We start from the raw sequence: 27,822 nt of genomic DNA, 5'->3' as shown, positions 1-27,822 counted from the left end.
AAGATGCAGCTGAACATTTTTTATACAATCTTTGGGCTGAGCCCCTCGAGGAACAGGAAGTATCCTATTATGGAAGAGTGGCTCTCGCTCTAACTTCCGGTAGGGTGTGAGCTTTATACGAATGGTCTATGTGGAATTTGTGAGCTAATATTTGTCTTTTTCTGTACTCTTTCCAAACGGTAAGACTGCGCAGTCCGTTACTCTGTGCGAAGCACGGATTTTCCAACCTCACGCGTGTTTCCAGAAAAATGTCCAAGTCTTTGAAGAAGATAGTGGAGGAGAGTCGGGACAAGAACATCCCAGAAGTGGAGATGTGCGACAGAGGTATTTCGAGCATGCTGGACATCCCAGGACTGTGTAAGTGAATGTCTTCTAAATATAAATGTGCTGCTGCTCTTTCAATACTGGTTGAGTCGATTATAATGATCGTATATTCCTAATTAAAATACTACATACCATCAAGATACACGAGTAAACAAACGGAAGTGTTCATCAATGGTGCAGGTCAGTGCTGTATTGACTTGATGTCTCACTTTGTTTCAGTTACTTTGTCCAACATCACTCAGCTGGTCCTCAGCCACAACAAGCTGGCAGGTAAGCTCCTCCCTCCAGTTTGAGACTTTAAGGTTCATATAGTTCGATTGGTTTACTACAGTCACAGTCTGTGACAGTCACATTTGTTTATGTTGTAATTAGGGCAGCTCATGTCCTTATGTCATAGTTTTTGTATTTCATATGAAGCGGGGAAGTGTTTGCGTAATGACTTTTCAGAAAGAGTTCATTGCAATAAAGTGATGCAGCAGAGATCACTCCTGATCCATCAACTCACTTCATACTAACATTTGTGTTAATTGTTTGATGAAAGAATACAACTAGTTGTGTATGAACATAATTTGCATGGCATTCAAATATAGAATGGGAAGGATAATTATAAAAAAGTCTATAATTAAACTATACAATTAGAAACATTAATACATTCATATTTCACTACAAGCTCTGCTTTCCTGGTAAATAAGTAAAAGAACTGAGGAACAATTAGTTACAGCTACAATTGACTACACAAAAAATATTATCTATAGAAACAGATTCAGGAGGTGTATTAATAAACCTGTTTTCATCTCTACCCTCTGAAAAAAATCTAAAGGATTGTTGTGGTGTACTTAGGATTTATAAACATTTTTTTTTAGATAGATGCACCCTTTCATCAGTGCTTGCTGATTCAGTGACTTTTACTTTCAGATGTTTTTTTAATGTGCTGCTGGAGCTGAACAGATTGCACACATCTAACTGTTTATTCATAGTCCAGATCTGACAATGAGGTAACGTAATTGGCTTAGGGATCTGAAGACACTAGGACTGCTTATGTACTGCTTCACTGCTTCCACTGTGGTCATCACAGGTGTCTCAGGTGATCTGACCCTAAGTGGAAAGCTCATTGACGATTAAATTGATATCCAATCACTGACCTGAGGAGCTGGCTTTCCTGTGCTGTGCCATGCGTTTATGAAGGGGTTGTTTAGTTTCCCCAATGTATTGGGGTTTTCAACAAACTCCACATCCCAGTACATTTCAAGCCTACCAACACACTGATGCAGAAACTGGTTCACCCCAAAGACAAAACACAGAGACATAAGCAGAGCAACGCAGTTTATGAGGATTGCAGAGCCCATTGATCTTTGTCCCTCTCTGCTGCCACAAACCGTGGTTGAATAAAACTGTAGTTGGTCGTAAATGGAGAGGCTGCAATGTTTGCTGTTCAAATGTCAACCTGTAGAAGCTGGGCCAACACAGCACCTAATGTTATTATTACTTACATGTGGTTTGTCAAAAGATTGCAGCTAATGATAATTACATGTTAGTCAGGAATTGGGACTGTTTGTGTGTCTGACATGCTTGTTATTTCTCTCCTCTGTGACGGTGTTTTCCAGCGGTCCCTGCTAACATTTCTGAGCTGAAGAACCTTGAGGTTTTAAACATGTTCAACAACCAGATTGAAGAGCTGCCAACTCAGATCAGCAGTCTTCAGAAGTTGAAACACCTCAACCTCGGGTATGTTCCACTCTTTTGTTCACGCAACAAGCTCTACTCTCTCTGCAGTGTCTCTCCCCATGGAAACCCAAAATGAAGAGTTATTCATTTGTGTATATAACACAAAATATAATCAGATCCAACTACAAAATGATGTGGAAGTGTACTTGTATTTACAAATGTTTGTTTTTAGTGTACAAGCAGGGTATTTTGAAGACAAAGGGATTAGGAGGCCAGCCTTGGTGTGTATTGATCCACAAACAAACATCATCTGACTAGTGTAAGCCTCATACTGGTATTCAGTCTGTGCATTCACTTTCCATCATATGTGTCTTTTCCTTTTGGTTGTGTGCATTTGTCATTTGTCAGTGGACTTGTCTCACATAATATAACTGACATAGAGTTGACATTGAAATAGAACGTACAGCTCATTCATGCTTGTTGTATTGTAGGTGTAGAGTAAAGTTGGGATCTGACTTTTGAAAAAGTTTCTTATTATTCTTATTATTCTTTATTTTTCTCACTTTCAATAGAAAAGACCAAAACCTACAATGTGTTTAGATAAAGGGTATACCTCAAACAATGTAGCTTGTCTGAAGTGTCTTCTGACAGCTCTACACTGGCCACTGTGTGAATTGTGCAAGATTGTCGGGTTGTTCGTATTGGTTCTAAAAGTTTTCACTTGCAGTCCACCGATACCAACACTCAAAAGGTGTGGCGGGAGATGTTACAGATTAAGTTCGGTGATCTGTGAATCTTTGATTTGCACACGTCAAAATTGCCAGAAATAATTGTGTATGTAATGATGGCATTGGTCTTAAAAATCCTAATATTACATTATTAAATATCCATCTTGAGTGATCCGTTTAAGAGTGGATAGCTACAATGAAGAGGCTTTGAGATCTCATCGCAGAGATGATGCAGTGTTCTGTGTTGCAAATGTGTCCTGGGCCACATTAAAGGACTGCCTACTTAACTGTCATCCTCTGCATAAGCAGAATTACGTACTTATTTGTACTACAGCAGTTGGTTATCAAATTGTGAAAGATGGCTATTCACATTTCACAATGTCTGATATTTCAATAAGCCCTCAGAGACATGGTTTTGTTTGTCTGTAACATACCAAAGAAAAGACCCAGTCATTATAGTTTTTATTTCTACTTCTATTCCTTTTAATTTCCAGCAGTCTAGTCGCAGTTAGTGCATTGCTGCCTCCCACCTGTAAATGCAACAACACATTTGGTCTTTGCTAATGGAAATAATGTATGTGTTTATTTGTACATAGAGTGGGGATGCAAGTGGTCATGTGAGATCCATTTGAAGACACATTCTAATAACAGGTATGAACTGTCCACTTGTGCCTGTGATTAGTCCATTTTCATGTTAATGCAAAGTATGAATAGGGCCAGACAGCTTGAGAGAGAGATAAGTTTAAACCCTCTTTACTTTTACACCGCCATACTCCTAGCAATCACAGTGTGAAGCTGGAGCCCAATAGATTTTAATTTCGGCCCTAAATAATTCTCCACTTGAGTCGACTGTAACTATCAACTAAATGTCCGTAAAGTAGACAGCAATATTATAATATTGTATTTTCACTGAACTAAGTTTTGTATTTTATCTTGAACAAAGTAAACATCTGTTTCAGAAAAGGGGTGAGTTAAAACTCAGAGATCGTTGCATAAGAATTGAAGCAAACTCCAGGTTTTTGATTCAAAAATCCATTTTTGCTCAAATCGGAGTCCGTTTCTATGGCCACATACGTCATGAAACTAACCTGCTTACCAGCAGTTTTCCTTAAAGTAACTCAAGTTTCCCCTTCTCTTCAGCTGAAGCACACAGGCTGAAGGAGGTATCCGACATGGCGTGAAAGACCCTTTCAGTCAGATACACAATATGCTACAATTATTTCTTATTGACCCATCACCTACCCAGTGTCAAATATGAACTAATTCACTCTGTATTTCAATGAAGTATTCTATGTTTCCTGCAAGTGCAAATGCAGGACAGTATCTTATATTTTTATATTCAGACCAGTAATATAATCCACCAGTTGCACCTTACCCACTTTATACAGAGGTTCCAGCAGTTGTATTTCACTGATTCTTGATACAAAACAGGATCCAATATTGAAAAAATAAAACCTGAAGCTCAGACAAATAAACTACATGGATGTATCTACCATGTACTAAACTACTGAGCTATGCTTTGATACAACCTCCCAACTTTTCTCTTTTTTAACAAAATGTGTTTTTTGCCTTGTCAACACCATCAGACACCAAAACCACAAATATATTTTCACTCACATTATGCTAGACCTATAAAGTGTGTCTATGTATCTTCACCATTATGTGTGTGTAAGCACTATGTTCCCTCAATTAAACCCTGATAGAGTTGATGACTGTCAATTCACAAAAGCAATAAAAAAAAAGCAGATAATGCTGATGCCACATATTTAGTATTTATATATTATGAGACAAACTAATAATCTATTTCTATATTTATACCTTCCCATTGAATTTCAACTCCGTTATTTGCCTGTCACCACCGTCAGAAAGGAAATCTGACAGAGTTGACATCTGGCGGTGTTGACATAATTGGCATTTTGTTCACAAAACAAATGGAGTTCATGTAGCGGCCATTTTCTTTTCAGCTTTGTGCTACATGCTAACAGAACCTACTTGAATGATTGAACCCTTCTCTGCGGACATGCTGTTTTAGATGTAGTAGGAAGACAGTAAGTGTCATCGATTTTTTCATAATTTTGTCATCATAATTATTAAATTAAATTGAAGGACCTAATTGTGTTGAATACATTCTATTATTAATCCCTCATAACATCTACAATTGGAAATATTTTCATTTTTAAACCCCACAGCAGTTTCAACTGCTGGATGTGTGGTGTCACATGTCTCAAGAATCTGTGATTTATTTTTGCCACTTTTGCATCTGCAGCCTTAGTGTCAATTCTTCAAGTACATCTTGTACATCTGGTTCACAGGGAGCTACAGGAACAACATCAATTAATTTAACATTGCAGGTCTACTTAGCTGCATTGCTACTCTTATCTTAAAGAGATACCTTGTGTTGTGGTTGAGGGGGCTCTCTTTGTAGAATACATCTCTTTCGTGCTCCTGAACACATCATAAGTGATGTACTCTGGGATCATCTGGTGTTTTTCAACAGCATCCACCCTCTCCCAGGCGACCCAGCAGAGTTCAACAGACATTGACTTGTGTGCAGGTGACATATGCTCCTTCTCAAGGATGTCCTCTCCTGACTCAGAGCCATCTGAAGGCTTTCTCTACTGTGTCTGTGATGTTTGTGATGGCTCTTCTCCCCTGCATCTTGGTGATACCAGTGCACTTCTGGCTTGCAAAATGTCTGCATCTGGCATTCTTTTTCCTGTGGGATTCCTCCAAATGGTCTTGCTATGGGACTGTCAGTTTCAACAAGATGTTTTTAGTTACTTTTGAGACCAGGAAAATGTTTGGCCTCAGGGTGGTCGAAACAATGTGCCTAGGGAACCTCAGCTGTTTATCCAAGTACATAGATGACTGCCAGTCATGTGCAGTTGCAAGGTCAGATACCTGGCTCCAGGGGTATTTAACAGCTTTTTGTCTGCAGCTTTTTTCCAGCCTTTGAGCAGCAGTTAAGAAAGTGCTCCAATGTCCCCTTGCCTGATAAATGAACGTAGAAACCTCAGAGAAAGCCACATGTGAGGGATCCCTCTCCCAGGATGGACAGAAGTGCAATAGATGCCACGCTTAATAGGGAAACATCAGAAAGATAATGGTATTTACAGCATTGATTAGAATAAACAGTTTGTAGCATAATGGAAGGTAAATTAATTGATGGATTATTGTCAGTAATGGTCGAGTATCTGAGTAGACATATTGTATATCAAGCAGTCTTGTAATCATATTCCACGGTCAGCAGCCACCTCGATCGTAAACTAATTATAATCACCTGTTCTGAAACCAAAATGTCAGGTTTAACTTAATCCTCTTAACCCTGTTTTCTAAAACATGCCCTGTGTTATTCATCATTGACAGCAAAGTTACCATTTAGGCTAATAGTTTGGCTGATAATGGCTGGCAGTTTGAAAATTTGGCTCACTCATGAGCGATGTCAGATTAAACTAGGAAACAAACACTGAATCTAAGGGGTTCCAAGATGGCTGCGTAGCAATTGGATGCATTGAATCTCCTGAATAATTCCCTTAATTCCTTACCCTGACCAACTAAAGAAAGGAAACAACTCTTGCTGCTAATTTGAAAATCAACACATTTTAACTAGAAATGCCAAGCCGCCAGCGTCGGCCATGGCTAATACTGACTCATTTTTGGCAAACACTGACCGAATCAACAGAATCCAAGCCTTAGATTAAAAACATCACTGTCAGCCATGCTCTGGAACAGCATCATAAAGAGATTGAAGACAAACAGACCAACCACATAGACAGTCTCGAGTTTTTACAACAAGACCTCTCTGATTTATAAAAAACAAAAAAGACAGAAGATACAGGGACTTGATTGAGATTGAACAGGGTCACCTTGCACTCCAGCATCGAGGTGATGTAGGTAGTCTCCCCCAGGCCATTGTGATCCGCCCGCTCTGTTTTCTCAGTATGAGAGGTAGTGTCCAGGTTCAGTTGAAGGCTGAATACTACCAGGAAAAAACATCGCCCAGATGTTATCTCACAGCCTCTTTTCGACCCGGAGAGTTATCCTCAACTTTTAAAGCCTACCAAGCACCCAGTTATTTAACCTTGGCCTCTGATTATGGCCAAAGCAGTGACCACTGCGAGGACCCTATTTAAATTATTGAATTATTATTTTTCTTCCGTCTTAGTAATGAATCGCATATTGGTGGCTTAAACATTGAACATTTCAGTACAGGTCTGGCCTGTCTGGTAGATTGCCAAGGGTGTGCACTAAATACGGCATAGTTAGCTGTTGTAATGAGTTGTTGTAGTTCTACCATACTTCCCTCTTTGTGTGGTCCCCGTACTACTCAATTTAAACAGGGGCCAACAAGCCTTCTATGTAAAAATAAAAAAGTGCACTTTCTCTGAGAGTATATTGTTTGGTGTTGAGGTTATTTGTAATTTATTTTTTGTTTTGGGAAAATTATATACAATAATATTTTATGTTACATTTATGTTACATCAATTAGTCTAGTGGGACGGCATTGCATAGTTAAAAAGCCAACAAGGATGGATGAGTCAGGGTTAGTTTGGTTACTGAAGAGGTAACAGTTCCCTCTCTTTGGTGCACTTATTAGTACTGTTCTTCCAATATACTTTTTTTTCTCTGCTCAACCTAATGTTTTTCCACTTTGTCAATACATATTTGCCCCAAATGTGCACTTTTGGGATGTGAGAACAATAATTCTCATGTGAGGGATTCATCTCCCAGGATGGACAAAAGTGCAATAGATTGTTTAAAGTGTAGCAGAGCACGTCAACAAAATAACAATATTTAAAACATTAATGGGAAAAGGTCATGTTAAACATAAATGGAGAGTCAATCAATGGTTTAAATATTTATGCAGAAGAAAATGTCAGACAGAGATGGTAATTTTAATGATAACGCTATTGAAGAAGTCAAGTCGGTAATGTTTTGATGAGAAATTAATGTGATGAATACAGATGAGGGAGAGACGGAAAGAGACGCTCTGCCCCTGAAAATCTAAGCCTATAGCAGCAATCCTTAAGTGATATTAATTTACCAAAATAGGCAATCATGTGTAGTGGTTTTAACTTTAAGAATAAGGAACACAGGGGTGATCTGTGCTCCTTGTATAATGATATAGTAAGTGTTGAAGGCAGTAAGCCTTAACATAAGTGTAAAGAAAAGAAACATATCAACTGGCCTGATTGGAACAAGTATGGGAAGGGAGTGTCGTCATAAAGCCTGTGAACCTTTTAAATCATGGGATATGGCAGGTAGTCCCAGACAAGGGTGCTCAAGTATAAGAAGCTCACTATTGTAAGATACAATGTGCCATTTGTTTAATAAATTTAAGCAAGCCATGAGGGCTATTTCTCTGGCTAAGAAGCTGCTAAGTAACAATGTTGTCAATTTCTGGAGAATTATTAACAACTGTATAACATCTTTAACATGTACTGTACAAGGAATCTCTGAAAAAGACAGCATTGCTGAGTTATGGTGACAGTATTATAGTACCCCATTCAACTGTGTCAAATCGGATCTGTATTAGGTGGTGTGATGGAAATCTGGAAATACAAGAGGCTGGAACACCAAAGTTATCTACGTGTATTTTAATAGGGGCTTTCTGCAGAAAGGATCAACACAGAGAGTCACAGGGATCTCAGAGTGAAGATGGAGAACAGTCAAATGCAAGGATCTTATATAGGAGAACTAAAGCTGTTTGCCTGAGCCAGTTCAGACTGGTTCTGTAGGCGCAGTTTGAGACAGGAATTAATACACAGGAAACTGTGGTTTAGATCATATTGCTGCTTAACACCTAATTGATTTAAAGAGGGGTACCCAAATACCTCCAGATTTGGGGTTTACTGGTATGCCCACTAGATTATGAAAGTGCATGATGTTTCATTGCCCCATACTGCCATTCTTTTTAATCTATTAATTAATTATTTGTCCAAGCAATTGATAGCCTGGAATACAAGATACATTATAGGGGAATCCTCTCGATAACAATATTGCGTATACTGGTAACCTTGTGGTCTTTAGTAAGGAGCTGCTTGAGACCTGCGCTATTTTGACTATTTAAGGCCAATTCAGGCTTCTGCGTTGCAGCCACGCTGTAGCCTACGCGTAGACATGTACCCAACGCAGACCCCTACGCCGTACCCTGATGTGCACCTCCCCAAAAATGTAATTACACGTCGAGCCGACGCAAACCGTAAGAGCTGTGATTGGTCCGCCTTTTAGCATCGCATTTGCGGCAGAGTCGCTGCCCTTTTTGAATTGATTTGAAGGAATGAACCCGGATAATGTCTTTCTTTTCTTCATTGCAGTTCTTCAAGAAAAATGAATTGCTCTTCAACATCTATCACCTCCAACTACAACATGATCTGCTTGTAACACTCGCCATTGTTCTGAAGTAGACAGATGCCAGAGAATTTGTAAATATGCGGGCCAGAAACTGGAAGTAACTCAACACCAGAATAGAAATTCTACTGCCACTAGGGTTTCGGCGGTGTAATTATAGCGCGACTCACAAACACCTACGCACAACTATGAATCCTCACAATGGCATTGGCCCTGTGTGTACGTGCGTACCTACGGTGTAGCTTCGATACAGAAGAATGAATTGGACTTTACTCTGAGTGTGGTGGTGAATATGATATCAAATGCAATGATACAAAGACTGTTGACAATTATCTTTATTCATTAATAACATAATATATCTCGGTCATTTATTATCACAGATTAAATGACATATGATGATTTCGATTTAGTGAGTGTATCGATGGAGTGAAGATGTCTGTGTTCAGGCCATCATAGAGAACCTGTACTATGAAGCAGATTCTCAACTGTCTCAGTAAGCCTTGGGTTTACCTTCCACACTTTATTCAGTGTTATAATCTCTCCCTCTATTTAATTAAAGCTGTTTTAAAACCAGTAAATGCATAAAAAGCCTTGAATAGCAAAACAATTCCACTTATTCATAAAAATATCTTTCTCAATTCCTGTTACTTTACGATAAAATGTTTTGTCAGAATCCTATTGAATAATTACTTTTTTTTCTCTAATCTGATTGGCCATTGACCGGTTTTGATCCGAACATTAAATTCAACCTGCTTTGAAGCAGGTTAGAGTTGCAGCAAAAGTTGTCATTGTGGTTTAAGTGAACCAGCTTCAATTATACGTTCAGTCATCCAATGGCCCTCAGGTTAATAGTTGAGAAGCAAATGGTTAAAATAAAAGGCAACTTTATTGTGGTTGGTTTGTGCATGAAATTAATGTTTGGCATGTGTGTGTTACAGCATGAACCGTCTCAGCGGTTTGCCGAGAGGATTTGGTTCACTGCCAGCTCTGGAAGTGTTGGACCTTACCTACAACAACCTGAACCAGAGCTCACTACCTGGAAACTTCTTCTATCTCAGTAAGTACACAGCGCCAGTCGTTATCACCCAAAGTTCTCTTGAAATACCATTCAGTGTTTTCTACGTGTATAGCACCTCTTTTTCATCCTGAGATATATATATTTTTTTTTTTTTCATTTTTCATCTGTCGTGTGTTAGAAACATAATCGACCCACTCGCTGGTGGTGTATCCTCCATAGGAGCTCCTGTTGTTTTCTCACATGGGCGCATCTGGAGTTTGTACTGGCTGAAGAAACTCTGGAGAAAGTTTGGAGCCAGGGTTCAGTGCATGATTGAATTAAATACAGATATGTACAAAGTCAGTGCGCTCAAATATATGAATTATATCTATGGTGCTAAACGTATACAGAACTGAAGTTACATCTAGGTAGTAACAACTGTTTTTTAAAACAGCATAAACTGCTTTTGCAACATGACCAATCATATTACCAGAGTACAGATTAAAAGGGATCCCACTGATGGAAATTCTGGTAAAATTCAAATTTGTATTGTGGTCTTTATTCCGCCACACCACATGTCCACACATTGGCAATAATGAAAAAGTGGTCTGCACTCGATTCGGAGTTATGGATAACATAACACTGATCCATCCTGTCACTATATCAAGCTTCTCGCCTGGTTACAAGGATACCCACTGAACCAAACTGCACAAACTTAAGTTTTCTAACACAGTAAGATGACAAACATATTTATTATTTCCCTAAAAATGAACAAAAGTTATAGGCCCATAAGAGATCAATGGAACAGAACTTAACTTTGTAAATTTCAACCAAACATAACTGAACAAACTCATCTGACCTGAACAAAGTCAAAACAGACCTAACCAACTGCAAACAAATGGGAACATATATAATGACTGATTAGGCCATCTAAAAAACAAAAGAGGCTAAGGCAAAGAGAAACACTAATAGCTAAACTACAAAAGAACAGTGAAGTCGGCATAAACATTAAACCAATGAACCAAAGCCAAGTCACAGCAAACTAATATATTCTAAAGAAATAAACAAATCCTACATTATAAACCCAAATCAACCTCGCCTATAATGTGGCAAGCACATGGATGGTACAGTCCTACTATCCACTTCCTGTATTTAATGCCCTGCTTCAGTGAGTGCATCCTTTTGCTTCAGCATGATGAGATGTCCCTCCAACTGCAGCAGCCAGCAGCACCACCCTCACTGGTAACAATAGAGTGTATATAAAAAGCTGGTATCTGAGGAAAATTAGAGCTTAAGGTAATCTTAATGATACATCTAAAGTATGACTGTATATAAGATAACTAATTGTGCACACTACAAACAGGAAGCAATGTTCTGTCAACTAATCTGAATGTAAAATAAATAAGGTCAAAAGGTAAACTAAATTAGTAAACAAATATATGTAAACTATAACTAAAATGAGTGCAGGAGGGTTACCCACAAATAAAGTCCCTGTGTGGCAGCAAGTGCTGCCATCACAACCGGCAACAATACAGACTAAATAGACTATATAGCATGTGAGCTGGTTAACAGACTTTAATGGATTGGGTTTTACTTTGAGCATGAGGAAGAGGGGCCTTGCCAGAGTCGACATTGGTCTGTGTATTATGGATTTTAGATTGAAAGATCAATAGAGCTCTACAACAGAAGCAGCTTTTTAGATGTATGTTGTAACAGTTAAAAGAGACAACTTTGTTACTTCTTTGTGAAATACTTTTTTCCACACAGAGAAGGCTGACTCTTTTTTTCCACTGCACATTGACAAACGCGCCCATCAAACCCGGCACTGTCATTAATTGGGTTTGACTGGTGGTATTGCTCTAACAGAAATATTTGTTTTTCAGCCACTCTTCGTGCTCTCTATCTGAGTGACAACGACTTTGAGGTCCTGCCTGCTGACATCGGGAAGCTGACAAAGTTGCAAATAGTAAGTTATTGTTGACAGAACACAAAAGGGTGGAACTCAACAGCAAGGTCACAATCCATTGCTTCGACAGTCTATGCATACTATAGTGATCCTGTTGTTAGATGTTGGACATCTGATGCTATTTTGTAAAGAGATAAGATAAACCCTGTTAATATCACTAGACAAAAGAGTTGTTAATCTCAATTTTGGTCTTTATTCAAATGAGCAAGCAGGCTCTGTCAAACACTCATATAATAGAATTTAATTAGAAACTAAGCTTTGAGGCAACTTTTTCCATTTACGCTTCACATTTGAATCAATGAGTTATGTGTAATTAGGTGAGGTAAATTTTCATCATCAACAATGGTTGATAATGGGGCTTTCTAGTCACGGTGCTACTCGTGTGGCGACCTGTAGCCTGTAGCTGAATTTTTTAAATTTTTTAATTTATGATGTTGTCAGAGTGACCCTACTTGGTCCACAACTACATGAAAGACTTTGACCTGAGTAGTTCAAGACTGGAGCCAACAGGTCAAGGTCATGTGACCTCCCGCTTTTGTGAACACGATAAACCAGGAATGCCCAGAGTGAATTTCAGCACATTTGCCACAAACATTCACTTGGACTCAAGGATGACCTGATTAGAATTTTTTGGTAATAGGTCAAGGTCACTACCACAGGAACGATCTGGGGAAAAAAACATTTACGGAGACAGGAACTGCACTGGTTGGCCAAGGCATACATCCGCGGTGCGCAATTTCTAGTTTTTAGATTGAATTGTATCCAACACTAAAGGAATGATGATCCCAACAAAACAAATAGCCTTCCAATTCATAAATGTTTAGATCATCCAGACCTACGAATAATAAAAATGTGTTTATTAACAGATTGAGATTTTGTGTTTTCTTGACTGAGGAGCCCTATTCATACCAGATATTAACATTCATCTCCGGTGATCTGATCACAAGTGGACACCTCCAAGAACGCATGTGAACCCAGGATGCCGGTGGTCGAGGACGCATGTAGCCACATTCTATTAATTTGAACACAAATGGGTTTTGGGCCATATTGAAGAACACTCCACTCAGCTAACGTCATATGACCCACTAAAGTTTCAAGTATTTTTTACACTTGTCTGTGTTTCACATACATTGATATATTTGTGGCCTAAGAGATTTGCACTGACCACTACAAATTGATCTTCAATTATATTACCATTTCAAATATGTTGGAGTTTTGTTCAGCACATTGATTATTTCTGTCCCTCCTGGCCCTGTTGTCTCACACCTTACCTATCACTCCAACACACATTGTATTTTTAACGGATTTTTGTAATTATATGGTTATAATTCTCATGTTGAGTTTTTCAAGAGCCAGAGTTGTTGTGAGGATATCAAGGAAATCCATGTTTGGACTCTACTAAATTTGTTTGCTCTCATCATTGCAACTGAAAGTGAATTGTCAGTAATTTAAGATTAAACTACAAGAAAATAGAGAAAGAAAATATACTTGCAAGATAACAGGAAAAATCAATGGATTTAGATTTTATCATGAGTTAAAAAGTAACTCAGTACGTAAATTGAGTCAGAATGTGTTTTTACTGTATGTGCCTTTAACAAATTCATGATGCGTGATGATGATTAATTTTTCGTGTGTTGTTTTCTGCTTCTATTTTTCTTTCCTTTTTCCAGCTGAGTCTGAGGGATAATGATCTGACCTCATTGCCTAAGGAGATTGGGGAGTTGGCCCAACTCAAAGAGCTTCACATCCAGGGCAACAGACTCACCGTCCTTCCCCCTGAACTTGGTACTGGCAACACATGAGCACACACACACACACACACACATACAGTATGTGCATGCACACATGCATATGTAGGTCCGACTGCTATAGTATCAGTATGTGGATGTGGAGTACAGTCAAAATTCAAAATTTCCCCCTGATATCTTATATAATTATGCCTATGATATCAATATCAATAATCCATCAATTCATTTACCTTCCATTATGCTACAAACTGTTTATTCTAATCAAGGCCACAAATACCCGGCGCAAATACCCTTAGCTAGCCGGTGTTATTGTGAATGAATTGTACCTTAATTAAACTAGTTTATTGTCACAGTGATTAGCTTCCAAATGCTACCCAGATTTTTTTCATTGTCTTTCAAGATGGCTTCACACTTACTGAAGACTAAAATTTACAATTGTTATGGCAATGAAGACACCATTGTGCATTCAACCAGACATCGATCCCCACACATATGGACAACCATTACATCTTTGACACAGGCCAGATGAGACATTTGCTGCCACCACATACAGCACCACACCTACAAAGCCACAACATGGATGATGACGAGGAGCTGCCATGTACAGAAGACCATGCACTCTTATCTACTGGTAACCAGGCTTATTGATCACAATCACAATGGGTGGTAGGAGACCACCAAAGAAGAAATATGGCAGGAAAGAGAGTAACTCTACCAATTGCACGACACCCTGCTGTCCTCAGAAATGCAGAAAATAAGAACAGACCATACAGACTATAAAGGGCCATGTTATAAGAGGGAGTAAATGCAATACTTTTCCCAGCCATCCATACACGTTTAATGATCTCTTAGACAATTTATATAGCAGGTGAGAACAAAGTGTCCATCACCTATTTCAGCCCCATGAACCAAGCAACCAAACACCACCCCCGGATTTGCTGCACATCCAGCCAGTCTTAATAATCCATCAATTCATTGACCTTCCATTATGCTACAAACTGTTTATTCTAACCAATGCTGCAAATACTCTTATCTTTCTGTTGTTCTCCATTACACGTGGCATCTATTGCACTTCTGTCCGTCCTGGGAGAGGGATCCCTCACATGTGGAGGTTTCTACCTTCTTTTTACCCTGTTAAAAGGTTTTTTTTTGTAGTTTTTCCTTACTCTTGTTGAGGGTTAAGGGCAGAGGATGTCACACATGGGCTATACAAATAAAATTAGATTGATTGATGATGTAAAAAAAACATAGCCTAATGTAACACCCGCTCACTTAAAAGTCACTATGATACTACACAATGCTTAGTTGAAAATCAGGAGGCTGTCCAAAAGATTTTGTCTGAGGTGTCTGAAGACAATGTGTCCCAAAGCCTGGGAGGAGTTCCACCTATAGCAGCTGACATGGAATTGTTGCTGGTAGCAAGTTTTGGAATAGGCATACCAATCAAAAATCTTGTATGGTGGCTGCCTATGACTACTATAAGTAAAGTGTAGCTCTATCTAACCTGGTATGTTAACTTTATACTGAGTGAGCGTTGATAAACGTTGGCAAACTGTCAAATGCTCAATTTTGAAGGTAGCTGTGCTTGCTAGCTATTAAAATAAATTAAAATAAAATAAAACAACTACCAGCAAAGACATCTATTTAACACAACACTACAACAAATAATACAATTTTTTTTGATAAAAACAAGCCTAATAAGAAGAATAATACTAATAAGACACCCAGACAGCCATGCACAGCTCACCTGCCCCAGGCAGAACAGAGCCAGGACACAGACCCAGGTACCACAAAATGCCCGAATCAAGGGGTGCATAGCCCTGCAACAGCGCCACCAAGGCCGGGGAGACACCCAGGCAGCCATGCACAGCACCACTAAGTCCACTTACAGTGTTCATTTTGGGTCTGTAGTAAAATAGTTATTTTTAACAGTTTTTACTGGCTCTGTCAGTAATTTACTGCTATTCTCTGTGTCTCTATCATTCGCGCTGCGCACTGCATCCTGTCATCTCCTCCAGCTCTCCATACATTGACTTAGTTTACAAATCATGTTGTTTTTACCCAGTCTGAAGACTGTGTGTGTGTGTGTGTGTGTGTGTGTGTGTGTGTGTGTGTGTGTGTGTGTGTGTGTGTGTGTGTGTGTGTGTGTGTGTGTGTGTGTGTGTGTGTGTGTGTGTGTGTGTGTGTGTGTGGAAGAGAGCGAGTGGAGTGTGGTAAAAGATTTGACCCATTTAAGAAAAGTATTGATCATTATGTGATGATCAGTGTTAATATTGTGGCGTCATTCAAACAAATCAATGTTTAAACTCTGGCGGGTCAAAGACGCCACCTGAGTCTGTGTGAGACAGTAAGAGGGAGAGAGAGAAGTGAGCAGCGGAGTCACGCCCTTGCCGCATGCTTTATTTAATTTCCTCTCTTCCCTCATCTGCTGATTTGTGCAGTGAGATCGACATACAGTGTCAGATTGAGTTGCCATGGCGTGGCGAGAAGGCCAACACAAGATCACATCATGATTGGAGAATATGGACAATTGTACGCTAACTCTGACTCGTACAAAAATTTTGGAGACCGTAAACTGGTCATGCAGACGTGAGGTGGTGAATTAAAGCCAGATTATGGATCCACTTTATCATTAGCATTAAACCAGCAGTGTTGTTTGTGCTCATGAGACATAACCGTTACATAAGAACTCAGATATCAGATAAATAGCAGACATGCAGATCTGAGTGATTAACATTTTTGAAATAATATTCTGTGCATGTATCACCAAGTACCGCTTAAGTTTTCCTATCCCGTGTGCGTATGTGTAGACGCTGCACTGGCTACTGGGGACTGGCTAATTATGTCGGCTAATGTTTTTATTTCTGTGTCTCTCTCTGTTTGCAGGTAATCTGGATTTGACTGGTCCTAAACAGGTGTTTAAAGCAGAGAATAATCCCTGGGTCACTCCTATTGCAGACCAGTTCCAGCTGGGTGTCTCTCATGTCTTTGAATATGTTCGCTCAGAGACTTACAAGTAGTAAGTGCTGTGCGCACACACATGCACTTGCATTCACACACACACACACACACACACACACACACACACACACACACACACACACAGAGACTATAAGATCTGCATTTGTTCAGATAACTACAAGTCCTGCGGTGAACTGGCTGGATCGACCTCTGTACTATTATTTCATGTGAGCACAAAAACCAAGCCATGAAGTCCAGGGAAATGTTTGTCAAACTTCACAACAGATTAGATGAGGGCAAGGGTATATATACATTCCCGATGTTTCTAAAAGCACAGTGGAGTCAATAATTCTGAGATGAAAAAAGTGAGGGAACGACTAGGGGTCTTCCTAAAGTTTGCCAACGCAGAAGTGACTTTAGGATAAATCCTTTATTAGTCCAGCCAAAGCCTAGACTTTAACCCCATAGACCATCGGTTAAGGGACATGAAGTTTTTCAAATATGCTCCCAATCTTGTCTGATGAGGTCTGCAGAGGACCTGTGAGTAAGAATGGGATGAGCTGGGATAAACCAAATCCAGGTGTGCAAGGACATAGAGGTAATAGAGGCTGCTTTCAAACATGCACTGGACTCCGAAGTTTTTCCGATTTTCTCCGGAGAAGGTGCATGTGTGAGCGCAAATGTCAGAGTGAGATGCTCCGCAGTTTCTGCTGACTCTATCTGCCTGACCTCCTGGTATAAAGTCTGTAGAAGTCCAGGAGAAGTCGATGTGAGAACACAGCAGGGGATCCCCAGCTGGATTCACTGCAAGCAATTGGGGGGTATTGATGACGCTTCTATCGCCCCATAGTCTATTAAACAGGGCTTGGCGCTGCAGCTGATTGGACAATGATATTCAGAGGTAGCAGGCAGGACAAACTGTCTTGATAATTGTATAATTTAATACATTTTTAAAATAATAATGACGATTATAATGATAATTATAATTATATCAATTAGGGTATAGTTTGTATTTCCCTTGGAAAATTGAGGCCATAGTTCTTCAATTGTTCTTTGCTTTTAATTTTGAAACAGCTGGTTAATGGTCAACCAACGGCTGGTTACCTAGTCAGTAAATTCTCTCTCATTGCTTTTGAACTGACAGTGTTGTTGTATTGTCACAGGTACGTTCACATTGAATTCAATTTTATTCGTATATCGCTAAATCATCATATACATTATCTTAAGGCCCTTAACATAAAAGTTTGAGACCTTAAAAGTCATAGAGAAACCCAAAAGTTCCCACAATGAGCAAGCACTTTGGCAAATGTGGAGAGAAAAAACTCCCTCATTAACTGGATGAAACCTCTAGCACAGTGGTCACCAACCTTTTCGAGCTCAAGATTACTTTTTAATTCCAAACATAAGCCGAGATCTATACCAGAGTATTAGGTTTGGTCTCCGGGTGGCAGTGACAATATGTGATGGGATGAGATTGTAAGTCCACCAACATTTCCCAGTCTTTGGCTTGCTCCATCTGACCACTCCTGGTAAGTGGAGGAGGCCCTCTCAGTCCTCTTTGTCTCAATTGTTGCTGCAAGGCATTTGAGTACCTGGTTGTGTCTCAATGTATACCTACCTTGGGAAAGACTTATTTTACAACCAGTGAGGATGTGCCTGAATATAAACGCTTCACTTTATCTGTGTATTAACAGGGAAGAGCCTAGATGTCAAATGCAGCAGAGAAATGTTGACTGTACTTGTGTGTGTATCTGTGTATGTGGTCAATTAAGGTAGAGGATATTTACATTTTGACGTTGAAGTTATGAATTATAAAGTACTACAATAGACACATACTGTAAATGCATTTCTCACAGTACTCATGGGTCAGCAGGAAATCGAACTAATCAATGATGAGGGGGGAGGGCTTTACCAGCATTGGCTAAAAGCCCTGGTTGTTTGTCATAAATCTTAATTAGGAACGTTTCCTACTAATTTCCTGTGTTTTTTCTCTGCCACCCCATACTGCCTCCTTTATCTCCACTGTTTCTTCTCCTTCCTAGTAAGATCCCTCTGCCAGTAAGGGAAGCTACTAAATTGCTTGTGAGAGGAAGGCCCCCATCAGACCAATGGCCAGACACACACACATATAAATATATATTGTAACACACACACACACACACACACATATACATTTATGCACATGGTTAAAGAAAAGCGAACATCAACTTTCAATCTCTTTACATGTACATACACACAGAACTTTGCTGCAGTTAATTAAGCCGTGAGGAATAGCAGAACTCCATAAAGACATCATCTGGAATTTGAATCCATTCGACTATATTCTTCTACATTTAATTGCCCCAAACATTTCATCTCTTGAGCTGCACTTTAACACACACACAAAAAATGGATAATCCCTATCTTGATATGCAGCTAGATCTGTGTATTATTTGTATAAAAGCATGAAATAACCATTTTAGTCACAATGAGCAGAATGATGGATGATGTTGTCCATCTGCACTACTATCCTTGTATCTTCACTAGGGAGGACCCTATTTATTCAAAGATCACTTGACTCTATAGTCACCTGGTATTTCCTTAAAGCTCTTTGAATTAAGTCAATCAATTTACAATCTTGTTGGCAACGTAGTCTGGTACTCAGTAGGGCACATAAGTTTGCCAATGCTGAAGAATCCTAGACATGACTGCGTAGCTCATATCTGCACCAAATTGTACAATCTCAACACCATAAATGTGTTACTTCTTTACATCAAGATCCATACAGTATTTCCTGAGAGAGTGATGAAAAAGTTAAATAATGCCATAACATAAGCAACATTCAAAGGAGAAGTTTCTCCACATCTAACTTAAAATGTATAGCTTACACATCAGTACTCTTTTTTTTAAAATTGTTTTTCATTTTCTCATTGTGTCACCACATGCCTCTCACCCATGTCACTTAACCTAGGATGACAGAAATGTTTTAACAATATACATAAATGTGTCACCCAGTAATATATCATATTATCATACACATTTATTTATATATATACATTTGTACAAAACAAACTGAAAAATATACATATGCAGAGAGGAAAACATTTTTTTAATTCAATCCATTTTCCTGTTAACATTGCCAAATATGGTCAGTACCTTTCTTGCCGAAGTATTAAAAGCTGTATCTTGTTTATTAGGTTCAAATTCAGGGTCTTTCTTTGTCTCTCTCAATACTATTAGGTCATCCGTCATTTCACAGTATCTCTTAATTTCATTCCACACCTCAAGTGTATTTCTAGTTAATGTATTGTCAGTTATTTGTGTCCTCCATTCATTTTCTTTCCTGAATTATTTGTTTTTTATTGAGACACGACAAATGTTCTTCTCTTGGGCGGCTGTGGCTGAGGGGAAGAGCGGTCGTTCTCCAACCTGAAGGTCGGCAGTTCGATACCCAGTCTTCCCCATCTGCATGCCGAAGTGTCCTTGGGCAAGATGCTGAGCCCCGAATTGCCCCTCATAGAACAAGAAAGTGCTGCTAATAGATGCACTGTATGAATGTGTGTGTGTGAATGGGTGAATGTACAACTGTACTGTAAAGAGCTTTGAGTGGTCATCCAGACTAGAAAAGCTCTATATAAATACAAAACCATTTACCATTCTCTATTAGCCTCCACCGAGCTTCAGAATTGTCATTTAACCAGTTGCGTATGAATTGCATTTGGGCAGCGTAATAATAATGGTCATATACACTCAATGGCCACTTTATTAGGTACACCTTGCTAGTACCGGGTTGGACCCCTTTTGCCTTCAGAACTGCCTTAATTCTTCGTAGCATAGATTCAACAAGGCGTGGCGTTTAAACAATGCTCAATTGGTACTAAGGGGCCCAAAGTGTGCCAAGAAAGTATCCCCCACACCATTACACCACCACCACCAGCCTGAACCGTTGATACAAGGCAGGATGGATCCATGCTTTCATGTTGTTTATGCCAAATTCTGACCCTACCATCTGAATGTCGCAGCTGAAATTGAGACTCATCAGACCAGGCAACATTTTCCCAACCTTCTATTGTCCAATTTTGGTGAGCCTGTGCGAATTGTAGCCTCAGTTTCCTGTTCTTAGCTGACAGGAGTGGCACCCAGTGTGGTCTTCTGCTGCTGTAGCCCATCTGCTTCAAGGTTCGACGTGTTGTGCGTTCAGAGATGGTATTCTGCATACCTTGGTTGTAACAAGTGGTTACTTGACCTACTGCCTTTCTATCATCTCGAACTACTCTGCCCATTCTCCTCTGACCTCTGACATCAACAAGGCATTTTCGTCCACACAACTGCCGCTCACTGGATATTTTCTCTTTTTCGGACCATTCTCTGTAAACCCTAGAGATGGTTGTGCGTGAAAATCCCAGTAGATCAGCAGTTTTGAAATACTCAGATCAGCCCGTCTGGCACCAACAACCATGCCACGTTCAAAGTCACTTATATCCCGTGAAAAACAAAAAAGGGGCGGGAATTGCATCTATTCTTCTGCCCAATGATAGTGGAGTTCTCCACCAATTGAGGTCCTGCCTGATCTGTACTTCCAGACAGTTGAAGTTCAATTGATATAGTAACTTAATATTCTTTGGCATCACAGTTCCTAAGTACTTGACTCTATCCTTATCCCATTACCATGAGTATTCTTTTTTCAGTTCTCTACAGGCAGGAGCTCCTAGCGTCATTGCCTTACACTTCTGCATATTCAGCTTATATCCTGTCCAATTACTTTTGAGGTACTACTAGCACTGTTTCTGCCATCCAGCTGGTCCTATTACAAGAGGATAGTGATGACCACAGCACTGTTTTTTTATACTTTTCTTCATTGAATAAGATTTGGTTCAGGTCATCACCTAATCAGTACCTCATTAAGTAGAATCAGGTCTGCCTGTATTGGAATTCAACAGACACTGGAATGGAATGGCTGCCATACACGTAGAGATGTTGATTTAAGAAAAATTTGGAGTGGTCTCTTAATTTTTTTCCAGAGCTGTATTTGTGTGGTAAACAACTGACACATATTAAGTGTAATGCAATAATTTTTCTAACAATATTTATTTTTACTTTTCACATTGAACTGCAAGGATTTTAAATACTTTTTTATTTTAGAAAAATAAGTGTAACGTGATATCTCAAGAATGCCTTGAGGGAATTTCCTGAAATTTGGTACAAATATTCACTTGGACTCAAGAAGGTCAAGGTCACATGACTTTGAGTTATTTTGAACTCAATATATCAGCAATGCCCAAAGGGAATTTCATTACATGTGTCACAAACATTTACTTGGGCTCAAGCATGATCACATTTTTTAACTTGTGAATGCATTATCTCCGAAACACCGGGAGGGAATTCTCACTCTTTTGACACAAACATTCACTTGAGCTTGGATTTCATCTTGGTAGCCCAAGGTCAAAGGTCACGATGGCCTCACAAAGTATGTTTTTCTTGAACATGATGTCTTGATATCAGCTTGAGGGAATTTCTTCAACTTTTGATCAGTTGTCACTTGGACTCAAAAATGAAGTGATTATATTTTAGTCGTCAAAAGTCTTTTTAATTCACCCATTATCTACTTACCACTATTCCGATGGTCAAGTGTTAAACTGAAAATGCCTCCATACTGGTCTTGTGGTGTCATCCAAGTGTCTGTAAGCCAAACATTCATATTGGAATCGAACAGCGTAATTTACACCATGTGTTTAGCCTAACTGAACTCCAAAAGTGTTTTGTGGACTCAAACACTTCACCCACCCCTCCATCGACATAGTGGTGAGTAGATAATGGGTGAATTTTCATTTTTCTGTGAACTATCCCTTTAAAAGGACTGCACACAATCATTAAGTACAGTCCTGATGTCCTCCAGCAGCTCTGTACTCTGTTCAATAAACCATACCCTCTCTATTTCACATGGACTCATGTGAAATGACATATCATATGCATATCATATGTTACAAATATATGTGTGAGGTATTCATGTTAATAAGCCTACACACGTGTATCCATTAATAAATGTTTTATTTATGCTAACATGTGCTCATTATCATTTACACAAATTCCATATGTGGCTGATAGGAATAAGAAATTTGTTTTGCAAGTACCATCTTTGGTAATTTAATGAAGTAGGGTTTTTTAGCCTGGTAATGGTGCTGGATGAAAAGGTTAATGGATCATCAAGGCGATTATCATCCTCAACCTGGGATTGAATTAAACTAATTTCATGGCAATCCATCCAACATTTGTTAATAATACATTTAATTCAAAACCAATGTCGATCTCATAGTGCTGAAGGGATCATCATGGTGATAAAATACAGCTATTTTATGGCCAGTTAGGTGGAGCCTAGGAAATAAAACAAGATGGCTCAGGATAATATATCACATACCATAGTGTCCTGGCATTTAGTTGAGTACAGAGCCTGACAGAAAATACAGTAGTCATAAAAGTCAAAAAGGACATAAATTGTCTTCTCTTGAATAACAGTTTATCCACTGGGGTTATGCCTGTCACTCCTTCCCTCGGTTTGTCTCTGCTGTAGGCATTTGATGGGTGGCAGACATTAGGGTGTTGGCAGCATTTCATTCCCAGTTGGCATGCTGTGTTGACATTAAATGGAGGAAGAGAGATGAGAGGATACAAGACATTTTACTCAAACCAACATTTTTCCAGCACTGTGGGTTTGTAAGATCCTCAGTGTCTGTGTCTGTCATAGGCTACCTTTGGGGACAAAATCCTGAACAGTGTTTTTCTTAGGTTCTTGGGAGCTTACGCCCATGCCGCACTGGGTGCATGTGGAGCGCATGACAGATGCATCGTTGATCTGCTGCATCTGACATTCCTCTGTTTACACAGGAAGCATATCTGCTGCATACCTGGGTGTGAGTGGGCATTTCCACTAAGCCAAGAGTCAAATTTTCATCTGTAGTCCCTGTCTAGTTGTGAAGTTGGCTGCCTAAAATCAATAACAAGTTACATGTTCAACAATTATCTTGATTTACACAATATCAATAAAGTGAAAGCAAAATATAGAGATAAACAGCATAAACAGAAGATATACATGGGCAGCAGCAAAGCAAAAAATGATGATTCACTGAAGTAAAACAAACATACAAACACCAGCAAGGACTGACATGAAAACAAGGTCAATTAGAAACCAGCCTTGCTAAACAAATGAACAATAACATATAAGACTACATAAGAACAGAGAGTAAAAACAGACAGAGATAGAGACAGATATGAGCAGATTGACAACAGTAGCACTAAGATCTATCACAGTAGCAGCATCGTTGGTGTTTAGAACACACAAGGCATGCGATGTTTAGTCGACCAGATCACTGGAAGTCCCCACTGATTCTCTCAAAGCCTGTACTTTACTTTGATGGCAGCAATGTCTAATGTACATCAGTGATACATTGTTAGATAGAAATCTCTTTTTAGAACTACATGACCAAGAAGCCCAACCAAAAACTCCACAAAGTTTGGTCTCATATGAGAGGTTTCTTGAAGCTCCTTGTATGAAAGGGGAAAGATTGCCAGTGATTAAATTCATCATCGACAAAAATTGTAAATTTTTAGTCCCTTTAAATAGCCCAATCACCCATTTGTTCCGATTTCTATTGTCATGAATATTGCAGGCTTAGAAAGTCAGTGTTCCTCTGTGATGTTTAACCATACAGGCTTGTCCATGTGTTCAAGTGTATACTGAAAGACGTTTCTCCTCTCCTCTCCTCTCCTCTCCTCTCTTCTTCTCTTCTCAGTCTCTATGGCAGACACATGCAAGCCAACCCTGAACCTCCGAAGAAGAGCAATGATAAAAGTAAGAAGATAAGCCGCAAACCACTGGCTGCCAAGAACAAGTGAAGAGCAGACATAAAATGACCATGAATGCTTGCTCAGCTAGCTAAACTTGCTTCCCTTTTTTGTATTCTGTTTCTTGATATGAAATGTTCATGGTTTGGACAGTATTTCTTTTAACTTTTAACAGTTTTGGTGATGGTGGATTGTTACTTAATGTGTTGGTCGTCCCAGATGGTAAACAGAGGCGTTATTTTTATGTTCTACAAGCATATCGAAAACCTATATGTAGCTTATTTAGACATCATATCAGATACTGTATACCAAACAGTTTGATTACTGTATTACCCTATGATATTTTTTAAAGTATTAAAAACTGTCTATCACATTTCAGCCTTATGCAAAAATTAATGAATGTAATCAATTAAAAACATTTGTCATGATCTTACCACATTAAAATAAAACGATATAATCTTCTCTTACATAAGTAATTTAAGATAAATATACAATACAATAATGGCCTATAAGCTGTAAGCTTTCTCTGTGCTCCACCCATGTATATGCTTTGCATATAACTGAACTGTGAACCTCTTTATTCAATCTAGGGCAGTATGAAATTGCATATTTCTTATGAACCTTTTATTGGATCCCAGAGATACCTAGAATCATTCACTGACTGGTAGAATTTAAGAATTCTGCGAGTTCAAGTATATATTTTTACAAAGTTCTAGATTCTGCTGAAAAAAAGGGTTAAAAGGTAAATTGGTAATCAAGAGGTTACATGTACAGTGGCGAGAAAAAGTAAGTGAATCCATTTTATTACCTATTTTTGCATGAATTGGTCATAAAATGTCATGTGATCTGCATTTAAGTCATAAGTATACACAAACACAAAGTGCTCAGCCTAATAACAAAAACAATTCAAATTTTCATGTTTTTATTGAATACATCCATCAAACATTCTCAGTCCTAGTGGAAATTAACTGAACCCTTTGATTTAATATCTGGTCGAACAGCCTTTGGCAGCAATAACCTTACAAGCACTTCCTGGAGCTGCAGATAACACATGCAAATGGAGTAATTTTTGACCATTTTTTCCTAATGGAACTGATTCAGTTCAGCCATATTCTTAGGATGTCTGGTAAACGGCTCTGTCAAGGTTATTATACAGCAACTCTATTTGGTTAAGGTCTGGGCTCGGACCACACCACTCCTAGAGGCGTATTTTCTTTTTTTTAAACCAATCATATCGTAGCTTTACTTTATTAATTAGGGTCATTCTCCTGCTGCATCACCCAACTTCTGCTGGGCTTCAGCTGGCAGTAGAGATGAAACAGTTACCGGTTTTAGGATTAACCACGGTGAAATTCCCAGTGGTTAGTATTAACGTGTGAAATGTAAATTATCATTATAATTACCACAATGTAAAGCTCATATTAAAAACTGTCCAGCAGCAACTACATTGATCAACGGTGTCCCACATACAGGCATTCTGGCGCAGCATGTGACGTGGGTTTGTTATGCAACTGTGAGTGTGTGTGTGAAGTTTACTTTGGGTTTGTCTGCTTCGCTTTTGAGTTTAGGAGACATGTATTTTAAACACATTGAAAAAATATTTTGCGTGCGGGTACTTCATCTGCCACACAACGTGAGGCGAGATGTGACGCACACAGCCAGGTCATCAGGGTTAAAGTGACCAGAAAGATCCGGATTTGTGATCCGATACCATAGATTATTTACTCAATACATGTGATCGTCAGTTTGCGACAGAGACAAACAGACACACACAAACACACACGTGCCAAGATCTTCCCGCAGATTATGACACAGCGCAGTGTTTTAAATTTATTGTTGCAGAAGAAACGATGCACCGTTTATCCAGAAACATAAATATGAATTCAGCAGGGTTATAAAGATCAGTTCTATGTGTGAGTGATAAGAAAAGACCAGAGGAGCAGAATCACTAGTTGACCTGCGGAGTAATGTGCCTGGATGTGGTGGCGCTGCTAAGAGGGGGCCAGCAGGGTCACCCTTATACAGTAAAGGCTATAATCAAGTGACAACCTAGGGTGATATCACCAATTGGTTGCGGAACTTCCATTTTGAAGCCTAGAATTTAGAATTTGATCAGTACCATCTTGGCGATTTGGAGCCAGGCTGAGCCGGATGTTACCATATTTGGACAAAAAGGAGGACCTCGGTCTGACCTCTGACCTCTCAACCCAAGGACTGTAAACACACCCACCGGCTACTGACCACAGCCAGCTCCCAACTGGGCTGAGAACTAGCTGCTAACACAGTTAGCTTCCATCATCCAAGGTAAAGTTCAAAGTTCAAGTCTGAAAAGCCAGTGGTCCACATATTTCAGAGCAGTAATGAGTTCTAGCCGAAGCTAAATTGTGTAGTGTAACATGTTTTTTAACACTTTTAATCTGCAGAACATGAGACGTCAGAACACGTGAGCTGCTGCATGAACTGTGATAAATAATGGCTGCTGGACTGACTGTTAAACTACACACTGTTGAACATTTTAAATGTACGAGCAGCTTGTGTTCCTCCAGTCTTTGGACTTCACTCATACAGTAAACAGACGACTGCATCAAGTGCTGTAAGATCCATATGAAATACTACTTTACTATTGTGCTTTCTCAATTCTAACAGTTCTACTGTAATTTATTCTCACTAACTATGAAGCACTAGAGATTAATCTTCCAACAGGGAAGATCATGTTTACCTTGATCCACAACTGTATTTAATTTTTTGTTGGATTATAAATTCATAAATGTAGTTTAATGTGCAAGAAAATTATCTTTGAAACTCTGTTTTAGTACTCATGATTCTAAGGAGCACATCAATCAATCAATCAAATTTTATTTGACTTCTAAAAAAACCTTTTAACAGGGTAAAAAGAACGTAGAAACCTCAGAGAGAGCCACATGTGAGGGATCCCTCTCCCAGGATGGACAGAAGTGCAATAGATGTCAAGTGTAAAGGAGAACATCAGAAAGATAAGGGAATTTGCAGCATTGGTTAGAATAAACAGTTTGTAGCATAATGGAAGGTAAATTAATTGATGGATTATTGTCAGTAATGCTAGAGTATCTGAGGAGAAATATTGTATATCAAGCAGTCTTGTTTTATCCATAGTCCATGGTCAGCAGCCACCACGATCAGGATCCACCATCACGATCGGATGCCACCATAGTCCACAATCAGGATCCACCATCAGCTGCCACCTCGATCGTGGTCCACCACCACTATCAGATGCCAACGCGATAC

The 27,822-nt window shown here is 39.2% G+C and overlaps 1 protein-coding gene across 1 annotated transcript; it reads left to right on the top strand.

The window, feature by feature from the left end:
- Positions 1 to 76: 76 nt before the first annotated feature.
- On the top strand, positions 77 to 24,654 carry rsu1 (Ras suppressor protein 1). The gene is made up of 8 exons (XM_034571837.1): positions 77 to 357; positions 544 to 594; positions 1,929 to 2,049; positions 10,007 to 10,125; positions 11,949 to 12,031; positions 13,702 to 13,816; positions 16,666 to 16,798; positions 24,507 to 24,654. The coding sequence occupies exons 1-8, from the start codon at positions 249 to 251 to the stop codon at positions 24,607 to 24,609; spliced, it is 834 nt and encodes a 277-aa protein (XP_034427728.1). The 5' UTR covers positions 77 to 248; the 3' UTR covers positions 24,610 to 24,654.
- The last annotated feature ends 3,168 nt before the right edge of the window (positions 24,655 to 27,822 follow it).

Source organism: Hippoglossus hippoglossus, chromosome 20 (assembly GCF_009819705.1).
Source record: "Hippoglossus hippoglossus isolate fHipHip1 chromosome 20, fHipHip1.pri, whole genome shotgun sequence".
Taxonomy (NCBI): domain Eukaryota; kingdom Metazoa; phylum Chordata; class Actinopteri; order Pleuronectiformes; family Pleuronectidae; genus Hippoglossus; species Hippoglossus hippoglossus.
This window is presented reverse-complemented; position numbering and strand designations above follow the sequence as displayed.